Raw genomic sequence first — 12,271 nt, 5'->3', positions numbered from 1 at the left:
TCTCACACTGGAAGGCGAAGATTGGTTGACTCTAGAGGGCCAGGCAGATGCAGAAGAAAGCATCTTTGAGGTGTAGGAATGTGAAGAAGGCACTTTTGGTGGGGTTAAGACCCAAGAGAATGTATGGGTTTGGGACAATCAGGTGCAGGGTGATGGTAGTCTGGTCTATTGTGCACAGGTCTTTGACCAGCTGATGGTTATTGGTGCCTGGCTTCTGGATTGGTAGGAGAGATGTGTTCCAAGGTGACCAACAGGGTTGGAGGATCCCCTATTTTAGAAGTCTCTCCAGGTGCTTCTGTATCCCCATCTGTGCCTTAAAAGGGATGAAATATTGTTTTTGGCTGATGGGCCGTGCCCCCTAGCTTTAGTTCTGCAATTACGGGAGGTATGTTCTGGGCCAGTCCTGGTGGGTTGTCCTCAGCCCACACCCCTGGTACTCTGAAGGGCAGCTCAGGTCCCTGTTGTGGGTCCTCCATGAGAATGTAGAAACAACATTCTTCCCCTTGGAGAATTGTGAGAGTCATAATCTTTGCTTCCGGCTTTCATGGGGTCAGAGCAGCTTGTCTGTGGGAGTTGAAATTTTTCTGGGCCTGCTTCTTTCCTAATGGGTCCCAGCCCGTTAAAGCCATGGGGCAGTCAGAGAGGTACAGGAATTCATAGATGACTTTACGGCCACATAAATTTCATCACCAAGGCAGCAGGAAAAGACAGCGTGTCCGATTACCCATGACTCCCACAATGGTAACTTGTCTCTGTGAGAGGGGGTCCACAGGTTGGGACACCACTGAATGTTCCACCCCAGTATCTACCATGAAGTTGATGAGTTAGCCTCCCACATTCATTTGGATCATAGGTTCTTGGGGGCCTAACAAAATAGAGCTCAGTCTGTCCTAGTCCTCCTCATAGTCCTTGGTGGTTGTTTGTCCCACGAAATCATCTTTGGAGGCTCCATGAGATCATGATGCTGGTTGCTACCAGCCCTGGACCACATGGCCTCTTTCTTTCTGTTTGGGACCCCACTGAGAATTACCCAGCCACAGGGGGCACTCATTTTTCCAGTGGCCCTCCTGATGACAATGAACACACTGATTCCATCCTAACTTTGGTCCTAGGCAAGATGATCTTCCCCACCATTCCCCTTTTAGGCCCCAGCCCAGTCCCTGCAGGGCATCTTTCCAGGAGCCTTCTGACTATTCCACCAAGGCAGCAGCTAACAAATCTGACTTTTTCCACATCTTCTGGCATTCTTCCCTCCATGCTGCCTGGTCATGGTTGACAAACACTTTAGTTGCTACTTCTAGCAACTGACTGGCCTTCATGCTGGCAAAACCCTCTAGGTTTTGCAGCTTGCACTGGATGTCCCCCCTCCTTGGGCCTGACCTATGGAATCTGCCTTGAATATCCACTGGTTAATGCATGCCTCTGGATCAAAAGGGGTGTAGAGATGAAATGCCTCACATAGTCTCTCATAGAACTGGCTTGGGCTCTCTTTGGGTCCCTCGAGCACTTCTGACGTTTTACTCATATTTACGGCCTTTTCTTCCTTTCCTTCTTGCCATTTAGAAGGGCTTCTTGATACTGTTCAGTCCTTGCAAGCCCTCCATCTACATTTGAGTCATTTGGGTCCCATTTGGGGTCCTACCCACAGAAGTGAGCCTGAGCATAAGCTTGGGTTTTCTAGCATCCCAGCCGGGATATTCTCCTCTAACCATTTTAGGACTGCCTGGGTAATTTGGTGACGCTTCTCCATGTCGAAGAGGGTAGGGAGGAGTTGGTGGCAGTCCATCAAGGCAGGTTTATGGGTTTCAATTATGGACTGCATTAGTTCAATCATAGCTTGGGGCTTCTCCATATAAGAGGGAATATGGTGCTTCCAATTTAGAAGTTATATAGTGTTAAAGGGCTGGCTTCCTCAGATCTGGTCGTCCTGATCATAATAGATAGGTCCCCTAGTTTCCTTCACTGAAATCTGTAGGGGTCTCCGGTGTTGCTGCAGGGAGGGACTATCTCCGCTGGTCTGACCTTCTAATTGCTTTCTGGGATGGGTGTATGAGGTTACGGATGGTGGTCCGGGCAAGCCGTCACATCCTGAGAAGCCGGTGTTGCTAGAGGTGGCAAGGCCTTGGAACTAAAGACAGGCTCTGGTGGGATTTCAGCAACCAGGGCGGCTGGAGGTGCAGGTGGCAGTGAGGGGTACAGTGGGGCATATGGCTTGGAGGCTCCCCAGGCTCTCCTGACAGAATGGGTTTTTCAGTTTTTGGCCAGCATTTGGAGGAAGCCATGACATGAGCCATTCTAACTTTACAGTTCTTTTCAATGCAGACTTTTAGCCAAGGCAGCCAGGATAGAACCAGGTCTTGCCAACAGTCAATGTAAGGGAATTTGTCAGGGTAGCCTGGATCCTCCACAATGACCCTGAACACTCAGCTATTTCCTTATCAAGTGAGCCCTCAGCGTGCTAGCCCACCCTGTATGATGGCCAATAAATTTCACAGAATGTCTGGAGCTTTCTGGGGGTTAATTTTACACCATAATCTTCTGAATATCCCTTTTTGAAATTTCTTAACATACACTTTAGGAGAATCAGTTTACTCTGCTTTCCTCCCGTTTCCTCCACCTAACAGACAACTATCATTCGCAAGAGAGGAAAAAGGGGGAAGGGAGGGACAAATTTGGAGAGGACACACACTCGTTTCATCTATTTCTTGCCAATCTCCTCTTGGAGATATTTCAGGCACCTCTTAGTATTGGTAGGTTCAGTATCAAGCCCTGACCCAGATCAGACTCCTGAGGAAGTCTGACACCACCCTAAGCCATATGAGGTTGCCAGGGAACCACGGATTGGGATTCAACACTCGATTCGGCCCACTGGTCAGGTCAGAAACTTTCCACTGTCTGTCTCATTCACACACAGTCACATAGTGACTCCAGCCTGCTGCCCAGTGCCAGTCACCATGGAGTTGTGGTTTCGTTCCTTATGGAACTATCAGGCAAATCTGGGAGGTGATCAGGATTCCCTTCTGCCACTTAGGGGCAGGTCTACCAAAACGAACCTGGGTTCTTACCAGTCTGATGGGTGGCTCTGTGAGCTGGCTCCTGGGCCTCACTAGGTTCCTTTGTGCATCCAGGGCCCCTGCCCCAGCCTGCCGGGAGGGGCTAGGCTCCTATGGATCAAGCAGTCTGCTGGTGCTAGGCGAGGTCACCTCTCCAGGTGCTCCAAGGTTTGTGCCCCAGTGACAAGGGAGGTGAAACATTGTCTCTGCATCCCAGATGAGCCCCCACGAAATGTAGCAGTGAGTCACACACAGAGAGTCAGGACACTGAGGCTTTTCTTTCCATGAAGCAACTTTATTCATGCCAGCACCAGTTCAGTGGGCTAGGAACCAAAAGCCTGAGCCCTGAGTGGAGCAGGGGTTGCTTTTTGTATAATTCTTGCTTCCTTATCTCCCATATGTGGTAACATACAGTCTGAATGGGTGGTCTATGTTACAGAGTTGTGAGGAATATCGTGCACGTGCACCTTGTCTTGAGGTTTTCACCACATTCCTTAGGGAGGGGCTTTACCACATTTTAAAATTTTAAGTTAATATACAGTTTTCCCAAATGAAAAATCCACAAAAACAGTCCCCATTTTATGTCACTTCATCAATATTTAATAGGCATTAATATTTATTTTTAAATGTTAATTTAATTTCATTCCATCAATATTTAGTAAACAAATTATTTATTACATGTTCTAGGTACTCAAGACATTAAAAAATGAAAGTTATAGTACCTAAATTTGTAGATAAAGGGGCTTACAATCTCTTGGAGAAGATATATGTGTGCAGGCAGAATAAAGTAAGTTTTATATTAGAGGAACTATAGTGTTCAGAAAAAAATTTCCTCGAGAGAGCATTGTGGCATTTGTGGTAGGTCTGAAAGAATGTGTGGGATTTTTAAAGTTAGAGATGTGTTCAGGTGATGGAAGTGAGAACACCTATTTGGAATTGTGTCCCATTTCAGTAATGAATTTTGATTAATAAGCAAACAGTACTTCCTTGAAATTTTCCAGTATTAACTATCTTGGATTGACTGATTTCAAAATTCTCACAATAAATAACTCATGCTTGGCTATGATAAAGTAGAAATATTTTCCTTCTCTGTGACTCAGAGAGCTTACCTTTAAGTTTTTCTTATAGATGACAAACTTTGCATTTATTCAAAACAACTTGTTTTAAGGGCTGTTAGAAGAGAATGGAAAATGCCTGATTGTAGCAGCAAATCTTGAAGTATTCTTTCTTTGAAGATTGGGGTCTGGGGGTGGGAAGGTTGGAGAAAAATGCCTGGAAATGCTAATCATCAACCAGATATCCGCAGGTTTTATCAGAAAAGTCCTACAAAAGTAACATCATTCATTGCCTGTTGAGTCTGTTAAGATAAGATGTACCTACGTTAAATGCTCTGTAAGTAATAGTGATGTGATGGAACATAGGTCAGAGGTGGAGGTATATAGAGTCTGAATTCTGGGTGCTGTTCTTTTCTAAGCAGAGTTTGTTCTTTAGTGGAGGCAGTACCTATTAAGCGTGGCTAGAAAGTAAAGTAGTAGCATTTATTAAGCACTGGACGTTGTATATTTCAATGAGAGTTATCTCCTTCCATTCAGCTCCAGTTTCTTAAAGTATATGAAGCTTTTACTGAGTGCTTGCTTCTTACCCTCAAAAGACAGATGAATTTACCCATTCTTTGTAACTTTACTGAACTCTGCAGTATTACCAGTACACTTATAGTTTACATATCTCTCTTTCTTGACTAGCTTTTTAGGGAAAGGAGTTAATTTTAGTTTCTAAATACTTGTGGGGAGGGTGGGTGGATGAGTGAATGGGTTAAATGTTATTTGGAAACTTTACACTGTTTTCCCAGTGACAATGACCTTGTTTTGAACCCCTACATCAACATTTAAAAAAATTAATTTAATATAGTTTTATTTCGGTTCCCTCCCTGGTGGTAAATATCGGTCTTTTAAAAGTGGAGTTTTTTTCCAATAGAAAAATTAGCAAATAACAGGAGCAGCAATTCTTGCAAAAATATAAGCTTTTAAATGAAAATAATGTTCAAATGTCCTTATAATTAGAGATATGCAGATGAAGACATTTCAAAAAAACTGACAAAAATAAAAAAGGAGGACAATACATTCTGTTGGTGAGACTGTGGGAAAATAGGCATTCTCATATATTGCTGGTAAGAATACAAATTCATGCAAGACTTTTTTTTTTTTTAACTTTTTTTTTTTTCAATGTTTATTTATTTTTGGGACAGAGAGAGACAGAGCATGAACGGGCGAGGGGCAGAGAGAGAGGGAGACACAGATTCGGAAACAGGCTCCAGGCTCTGAGCCATCTGCCCAGAGCCCGACGCGGGGCTCGAACTCACGGACCGCGAGATCGTGACCTGGCTGAAGTCGGACGCTTAACCGACTGCGCCACCCAGGCGCCCCAGCAAATATGATGTATGAGTTTGTACATACATTTATTTCCTGGCTCTCTCCACCAAGAGAGCCTAGGAGCAATGAACATCCCAGTAACAATGAGCACACTTAGCACCTGGATTTTGGTTTCTAAACACTATTTTCCAATAAAAAGAACTAGGGCTTATTAGAGAATTAGTTGATTCCTGAGCTGGGGCAGGAAAAATAAAAAATAAACCTGGAACATCTTGTGGTGCCAGAAAATTAAGGAATTCCTCAATAAAAAGACGTAGGAGCCAACCAGAAGGACCTCCCAATAGCTAAAGCTGGGACAATTTGAGCCACAAAATGATAGTATTGAATTATGACCCATAGAATTAATATCCATGAGGCCATACTGATATAAATAAATAATTGAATAAACAAATAAGAAGAGGAGGAGGTACAGATCTCACAGAAGAACTCCCATTTGTATAGAAGGAATGAGGAAAATACAAAGTCACTGTGTAATGCTATGCAATTACACAGTGCAATGATAATTGCTATAAGCAAGATCCACCAAATCAATGGATGAAAGTTTGAGGAGAAACAGGGTACAAACATAGCCTCAAAGTTTCTTCTCAAGAGATTTATCAACTATAAAAAATTTAAAAAGTAGCTTTATAGCGTAGAAACTTAGCAGACACTACCTTAACCAAGTGATTCGTATTGTATCACTAGTTGATATCATGTAGCCCCTGATAATGATGAATTGAGAAGGAAAGAACATAGCTAATGTGACCTTCATGCCAAAATGAATAACCTTATACTAATCATTAAGAAGTATCAGACAAAGCCAAATTGAAAGAAATTTCACAAAAATATTTGACTAATATTAATATAAGTGTCAAAGTCCTGAAAGGCAAAAAGTCCTGAGAGACTGTCATAAATGGAAGGAGACTAAGAAGACACAACTAAATGCAAGGTGGGTCTTAGTTGGATCTTGGAGGATGGGGTGGGGGGAAACTAGTAAAATTTCAGAAAAGTTTGCAGTTTATGTAATAGCATGGTACCAGTGTGAATTTTCAGCTGTGATAATTGTACACTGGTTATGTGAGTTATTAACATTAGAAGAAGTTAGGTGAAGAGTATACATGAACTCTATAATCTTACAACTTTTCTAGAAGTCTAAATTTATTTCAAAATTAAATTTTGGAGAAGAACAACAAACAAAAAAGAACAAGAGGAAGAAAATAACAAAAATAAAAACCCCAATGTATGTCATCTTTTAAAAATACAGTAAAACCTTGGTTTGTGAGCATAATTTGTTCCCGAAACATGCTTGTAGTCCAAAGCACTCATATATCGAAGCTAATTTCAAGAACGATTGGCTCAGTTGTGATCACATGATGTTTGGCATCGTGTATTATTTGCATAACAAGACATTGCTCATTTATCAAGTTAGAATTTATTATAAATGTTTGCTCATCTTGCAGAACACTCGCAGAACAAGTTCCTCGCAATCCAAGATTTTACTATAGTTAAACATATTTGGGCCATGCATGTCAGTAATAAAGTAAGCTAGCTACTAGTGACTGTTTTTGCCACATTATGTAATAAGGTTGATTCTACCAAGAAAATACCATATACTGGGTGGCTTAAATGATGAACATTTATTTCTCACAGTTCTGGAGGCTGGGAATTCCAAGATCAGGGCCACCAGTATATCTGGTGTCGGGTGAGGACCCACATCCTAGTGCATTTGTGGCTGTCTTGTCACTGTGTCCTCACATGGTCAAAGGGGAGAGAGAGCTCCCCACAGCATTTTTATAAGGGCACTAATCTTATTCATGAAGGTAAAGCCTCCGAAAGCCTCCACTTCCCAATTTTTTGGGGTTAGAATTTCAAAATATGAATTTGGGGGGAATGCAAACATTTAATGTGTGGTAATTGCCTATCAAAATTGGACCTGAAGGTATTTCTAAGACGTGAGATACAGGCCTGGTAGTCAATGGACTGTACATGTAACAAAGACCAAAAGTACTATGTTAGCTATCATACTGGTCTTTATCTTTAAGTTTCTGTGTTGGTTTGGCTTCTCTGTGAAAATAAAGTTGCTTTCCGTTCAATAGACGTTTTGCCATTAATATACTCATTAAAACTTTTGGGGCCTGGCAAAATTCTGAATATGTGATTACTAACTCAGTGTAGTCTTCCAAGCAGATAAATATACTGATTAATTGCACAGCTGATGCCAAGAGTCAATAGATTCCTATTTAATATGAACAAAAAATATCTCAGATAAATGACCACTTAAAAATCTCAGAACTCCCACAAATATGAATTCCTACAAACTATGAGTAAATAACTATAGAAAGGAAAAATTTAGATACTAAGAATTTAAACAAGTTCACCTATCATTATATACCAGATTTTCCAGTCCTTCTCAGAAAGTGATAAATTATTTCATTTTGAAACCACACTAGTGAGTCACTTGCCAGAGCTGGCCCAAAGTCAATAAGAAAATAGAGAGAATGCCTAACTTTAAAAATTTTAATTAGAAGCAGATAACATAATTTAAATTTTGGTCATTATGTAGTAATATATCTTGAATTTAAAATAAAAAATATGTTTGCAAGTAAAAAATTTGATTTTGGCTTACATAATAATAATACATAGAGAATGTGGAAGTTTTTCTGAAACTAAAATGTGCCACTTTCCTACCATCCATTGTGCTCATGGCTGCTCCTCTTTGTTTTTGTTTTGTCCTGTTTTTGGATGTTATGGTACATGCAGAAATGAGTTCTCCTTAAGTACTGCCCAAGGTACTTTTAGGAAGACTAAAATATGTGCCTAACTTGAACCTGATGTCACCTTAGGAGTTACTTTAACAAACATGTAAATCAAAGACCAGATAAGGGGAGGAATCTTTATTTAAAAAACAAATAAACAAACAAAAAAAACCCCCTAAGTCTAAGTAATAAAGCTCCAGTGATCCATTCCCTTCTGTACTTACTTTGATCAAAAGTCCATAATATATACTAGGAAAATATTTTGCATTAAAATGTTATGTGCTCTCTTTGGTTTAATCTGAACTCATCTGAGAGTTCCATAACAACAACAACAAAAATCTATAAATGTGATCCCAGCTTTGTTTTTTCAAATACTGTGATGATCCCTTTTCTTTGCGATGAATACACTTGACCACAAGAACCACTGTCATTTAAATTAGACAGCAGCAGGCCATTTGAATACGAACGAACTGTATTGGAGTTAGCTTTCCTGCCTTGCCTTCTAAGAGTTTGCAATTCTCTTGAGGAGAGGGAAGATTCACAAGTAAACTCTTCATATCATCAAATAGAAGAGCCACTTAGTGTGACCATTAAGGAGCACCTAGAACCCTTGGTGGTGATCACCCAGTGGTGATAGAGCCTCTTCTTGCAAAGATGATAGAATATCTAAAGCACTGTCACGTTTCCCCTCACTGAATCCTTGCAACAGCCTTGCCTGGAAGAGAGAGAGTCTCATAAATAAGGAAATTGGTGCTCCAGAGGTCAGGTGCCTTCTAAATCACACATGGACCTGCTCACTCTGCTCAAGTTCCTTGAGGCTTATGCTAAACCGTTACTACATTTCAAGGAATAGCATTTCCCTCAAAGTAAAGAAACAGCTCTCAGCATTGGGTTCCAGAGCAGGAGAGCTCTACGGGAAAACTCTCTGCCTCTGCGTGTGCGGCATGAAGGGATATTTTTAGATGTTTTCCTTTTGTTAATTGCCTCTCCCTCCATGGGGAATTTCTATGGGCAGAATCCCCAGATGGGCCAAGTTACTCACTAATTCCCGAAGAGACTGGAAAGACAAAGGCCATGGCCCAGGTTGCCTGGGGCTTTAGAACTTCCCCGGTGATAACAATGCTGTGGCTTTAGCAAGATCTTCAAGGACCTTGGAGCCCACAGAGCTTTGGTGATCCCACTGAACAATGCGGCTAAGAGGTGACTAGAAGGAAGGCCTTAAGTTTTGGAACCGCCCCAAATGACCTTGCTAGAGCTCTATTATGAAATGAGTTTAGAGAATGTGGAGCCAGCAGTGGCTATTAGCTCAAAAGGCCCTCCAGATGTCCTGGCTTTCATCCATCATCTTTGAGAGGAAAAAGGAAGAGGCTTTTGAATGAGTATTTCTCCAGGGAACTTCAACCTTAAGCTTCAACCTTTAGGGAACATCACAGGAACTGAAAATCAGGTTTAGCCTAGAGAAAAGAAAGAAGAAAGGGGTGATGAAAACCATTCTTACTCCTTTGCAGGGAAGAGGTAACCAGCCAGTGGCTTTGGAACAATGGATGGAAAGAAAATGTAGTATGTTTTGGTTCGATGTCAGGGTAAATCTTCTAACAGCTTTTGTGCAATGAACTATCTGGGGAGTTGGTTGTTCTCTATTATCTGAACCTTTCAAGCAGAAATGCTAATATTGGTATAGACACTGGTGATCCTTGGAAAGTGAAAGTCACCAAAAAACCTACAGGTGAGGGGCTAAGTAATAATTGCTAACACTATTATGACGCTTACTTTATATCAAGTTTTTTTTAAATCTTCAACAAGATAGATGCTATTATTATCTATAAGGTATATAAGGTAAATGCTATTTATCAACTCTCTTATTGATAAGGAAACTGAGGCACAGAGAGGTTGAGTAATTTGTTCAAGGTCACACAGCTAGAGTAGGAATTTGAACATAGGCTGCCTATCTCCAGCACCTGAACTGCTCACTGTATTGCTGTGTCCTCTCAGGTCTCTTCTTGCCCTGAGGTTCCAGATAGGGTGGAGTCTGGTCCCATAGCCAACATTCTTTGTATGCTTCACTCACAAGACTTCCAAAGGGGCACTGACGGCCTCTGAGAATAAACAAAGCCAAAGGGGTGGCTGATGAAAAAAAAATCGAGACCTGTAGACCCACAGGGAAGCTCACTGGTCATCTTTGGCGTCAGTTCGCCAAGTCAACCTACCAGAATATCGCACCAAAGCGAAGTGCTGTTGTTTTCAAATTTCCCGCCTCATCTGCCTCCCAGTCTGCACCTGTGGCCTTGCCTTCCTTCTGGCCTTCCTCTACCCACCCAGTCACTCCCCTCGCCCTCGCAGCACTTGCCTCCCCACTCACCTGTGCTAGAGCTTTTTCAGAAGACTGGAGGCCAAGGAGACATCATGAAGTTGCCAGTTCTCTATTCCACACCCTATTCCCCACTCTGCGCCCAGGGTGGTATGTGACTTACCCAAGGTCACAGAGCCCGGATCAGAAAATCCAGGTGTCCAGACTCCCACATCCGCGCTGCGCCTAGGCACACTTGCGCTCTCATGGCTCGCACCCAAGAGCTTTCTTTATTCCACATCCCCACCTCCCCAGCGCCCCCCCCCCCCCCCCCCCCCGCCAGTTCCCTGGAGTCGCTTCTGACGCTCCCGCAGCCTCCAGGGTCCAGCCCTTCCTGCGGGCGCTTCCCTTCCGCCGGATTCCCACGCTGGAGTCACCGTCGGCAGGAGCGCAGCCCGCGGGAGCGCTGCCTTCCGGGCTAGCTCGGCCGGGCCCCGCGGAGCCCCTCTCGGCGCCCCGCAGCCCGGCACTGCTGGGGTACTGAGGCGGGCGGGCGCCCCAGGCTCACCGCCAGACCCAGAGGGCCAGGGCCGACGCGGGACCCCGTCCTCGTGCCTCCGGGCGCTGGCCCCTGGAAGGGCCACGGAGCCACCGTGACGTCCCCCCGCGTGGCCCGTTCACTCACCCTCCCTCCCTCCCGCAGCCCAGCAGCTTCCTTCAGGAAGTCCCAAAGTATCACGCTCGAGCTTACTGGGGTGTGGCCGAGCCGCCCGTCCCCCGCCCCACCCCCCCCAACCCCGGGCTGCCCCCAGCGGAGCGGCACTGCCTCCTCCCTCCCAGCCCGGCCGCGGCGCCCGCCGCGCTCCTGACCAGAGCCACAGCTCCCTGTCCACCTGGGACGCGCTCACCATGGACTCCGGACCCGGCTGCCGAAGACAGGCGGCCTTTTGGTTGGACAATTAGCGGAGGTGGGCGGGGAGTTGACGAACCCCACACGCGCGCCTCTCCATGAAGATTCTTGAGCTTTCTTTGAAGAAAGGAGTGCATATGCTGCAGTGTCTCTGTGGAAGGAGCCTGAGGTCCAGCAACAGCCTAAGTGGTGAGAAAATGTTCTTTCCTCGGCCTTAAAACGCTGCAGATGCCCCCCACCCCACCCCTTCCTCCCCCTTGGCTCCCTCTGCGCTCGGCTCCCCTCCTTTATTCCGCGCTGTCAGTGGGAGAAGGAAGGCGGTTCCCTAGTGGGGCGAGAGAAAGGCCCCGGCCGCCGGTTTTGTCTTTGGGGGTGTTTTTTCCTAATCCCCGAAGTCATCTGCGCTTTGTAGAACGCTCTAGCTCTCGCTGAGCGCCTGGACTGGAACCGCGGGTCTCTTTTCGAGGGGTGCTTATAAACTGACCTGCTTTTGCACTTCCTCGCGGCTCTCTCCTTGTGACTTGTAAGGGCGGTGTGCGACTTGGAGTTGCTCAGTGTCTCCTCTTAAGAAGTTGCTGATGCGTTCGACAGGAGAGGGGACTTTTAAACAGGTGGCTGGCGAGGCAGGTATCTTTTATTTTTCTTTTCTTGTCGGAGAAGTAGACATCTGGCCTTAGTCGGAGAGTAGCTTTGCCCTGGAGACCAAACAATTTCTGTCCTCGGTACTGAAACAGGAGAGTCTCAATTAGCCCTGGGTTTAACCAACCGGGTCCCTCAGGAAAGGCCCAGGGAGGGAAAGAAAGAAAATCAGACCCTTTTAATGACCTGCAAAATTTAGAATTTAAATGAAAAAAAAA

The 12,271-nt window shown here is 44.4% G+C and overlaps 1 protein-coding gene across 3 annotated transcripts in view; it reads left to right on the top strand.

Moving 5' to 3' along the window:
• Nucleotides 1-12,271, top strand: part of FGF12 (fibroblast growth factor 12) — a 580,425-nt gene that overhangs the window by 194,877 nt on the left and 373,277 nt on the right. The window contains exon 1 of one of the 3 annotated variants that reach the window (XM_047875353.1): nt 11,507-11,603. The exons of the other annotated variants lie outside the window; for them this stretch is intronic. Within the exon in view, the coding sequence (XP_047731309.1) occupies nt 11,513-11,603 (91 nt within the window). The 5' untranslated portion in view covers nt 11,507-11,512. Of the gene's footprint in view, nt 1-11,506; nt 11,604-12,271 lie in introns of those variants that run through there. 3 annotated transcript variants of the gene reach the window in all.

The sequence above is a fragment of the Prionailurus viverrinus genome, chromosome C2, assembly GCF_022837055.1.
Source record: "Prionailurus viverrinus isolate Anna chromosome C2, UM_Priviv_1.0, whole genome shotgun sequence".
In the NCBI taxonomy this organism is placed as follows: Eukaryota; Metazoa; Chordata; class Mammalia; order Carnivora; family Felidae; genus Prionailurus; species Prionailurus viverrinus.
The sequence above is the reverse complement of the archived record's forward strand: the minus strand, read 5'-3'. Positions and strand labels throughout refer to the sequence as shown.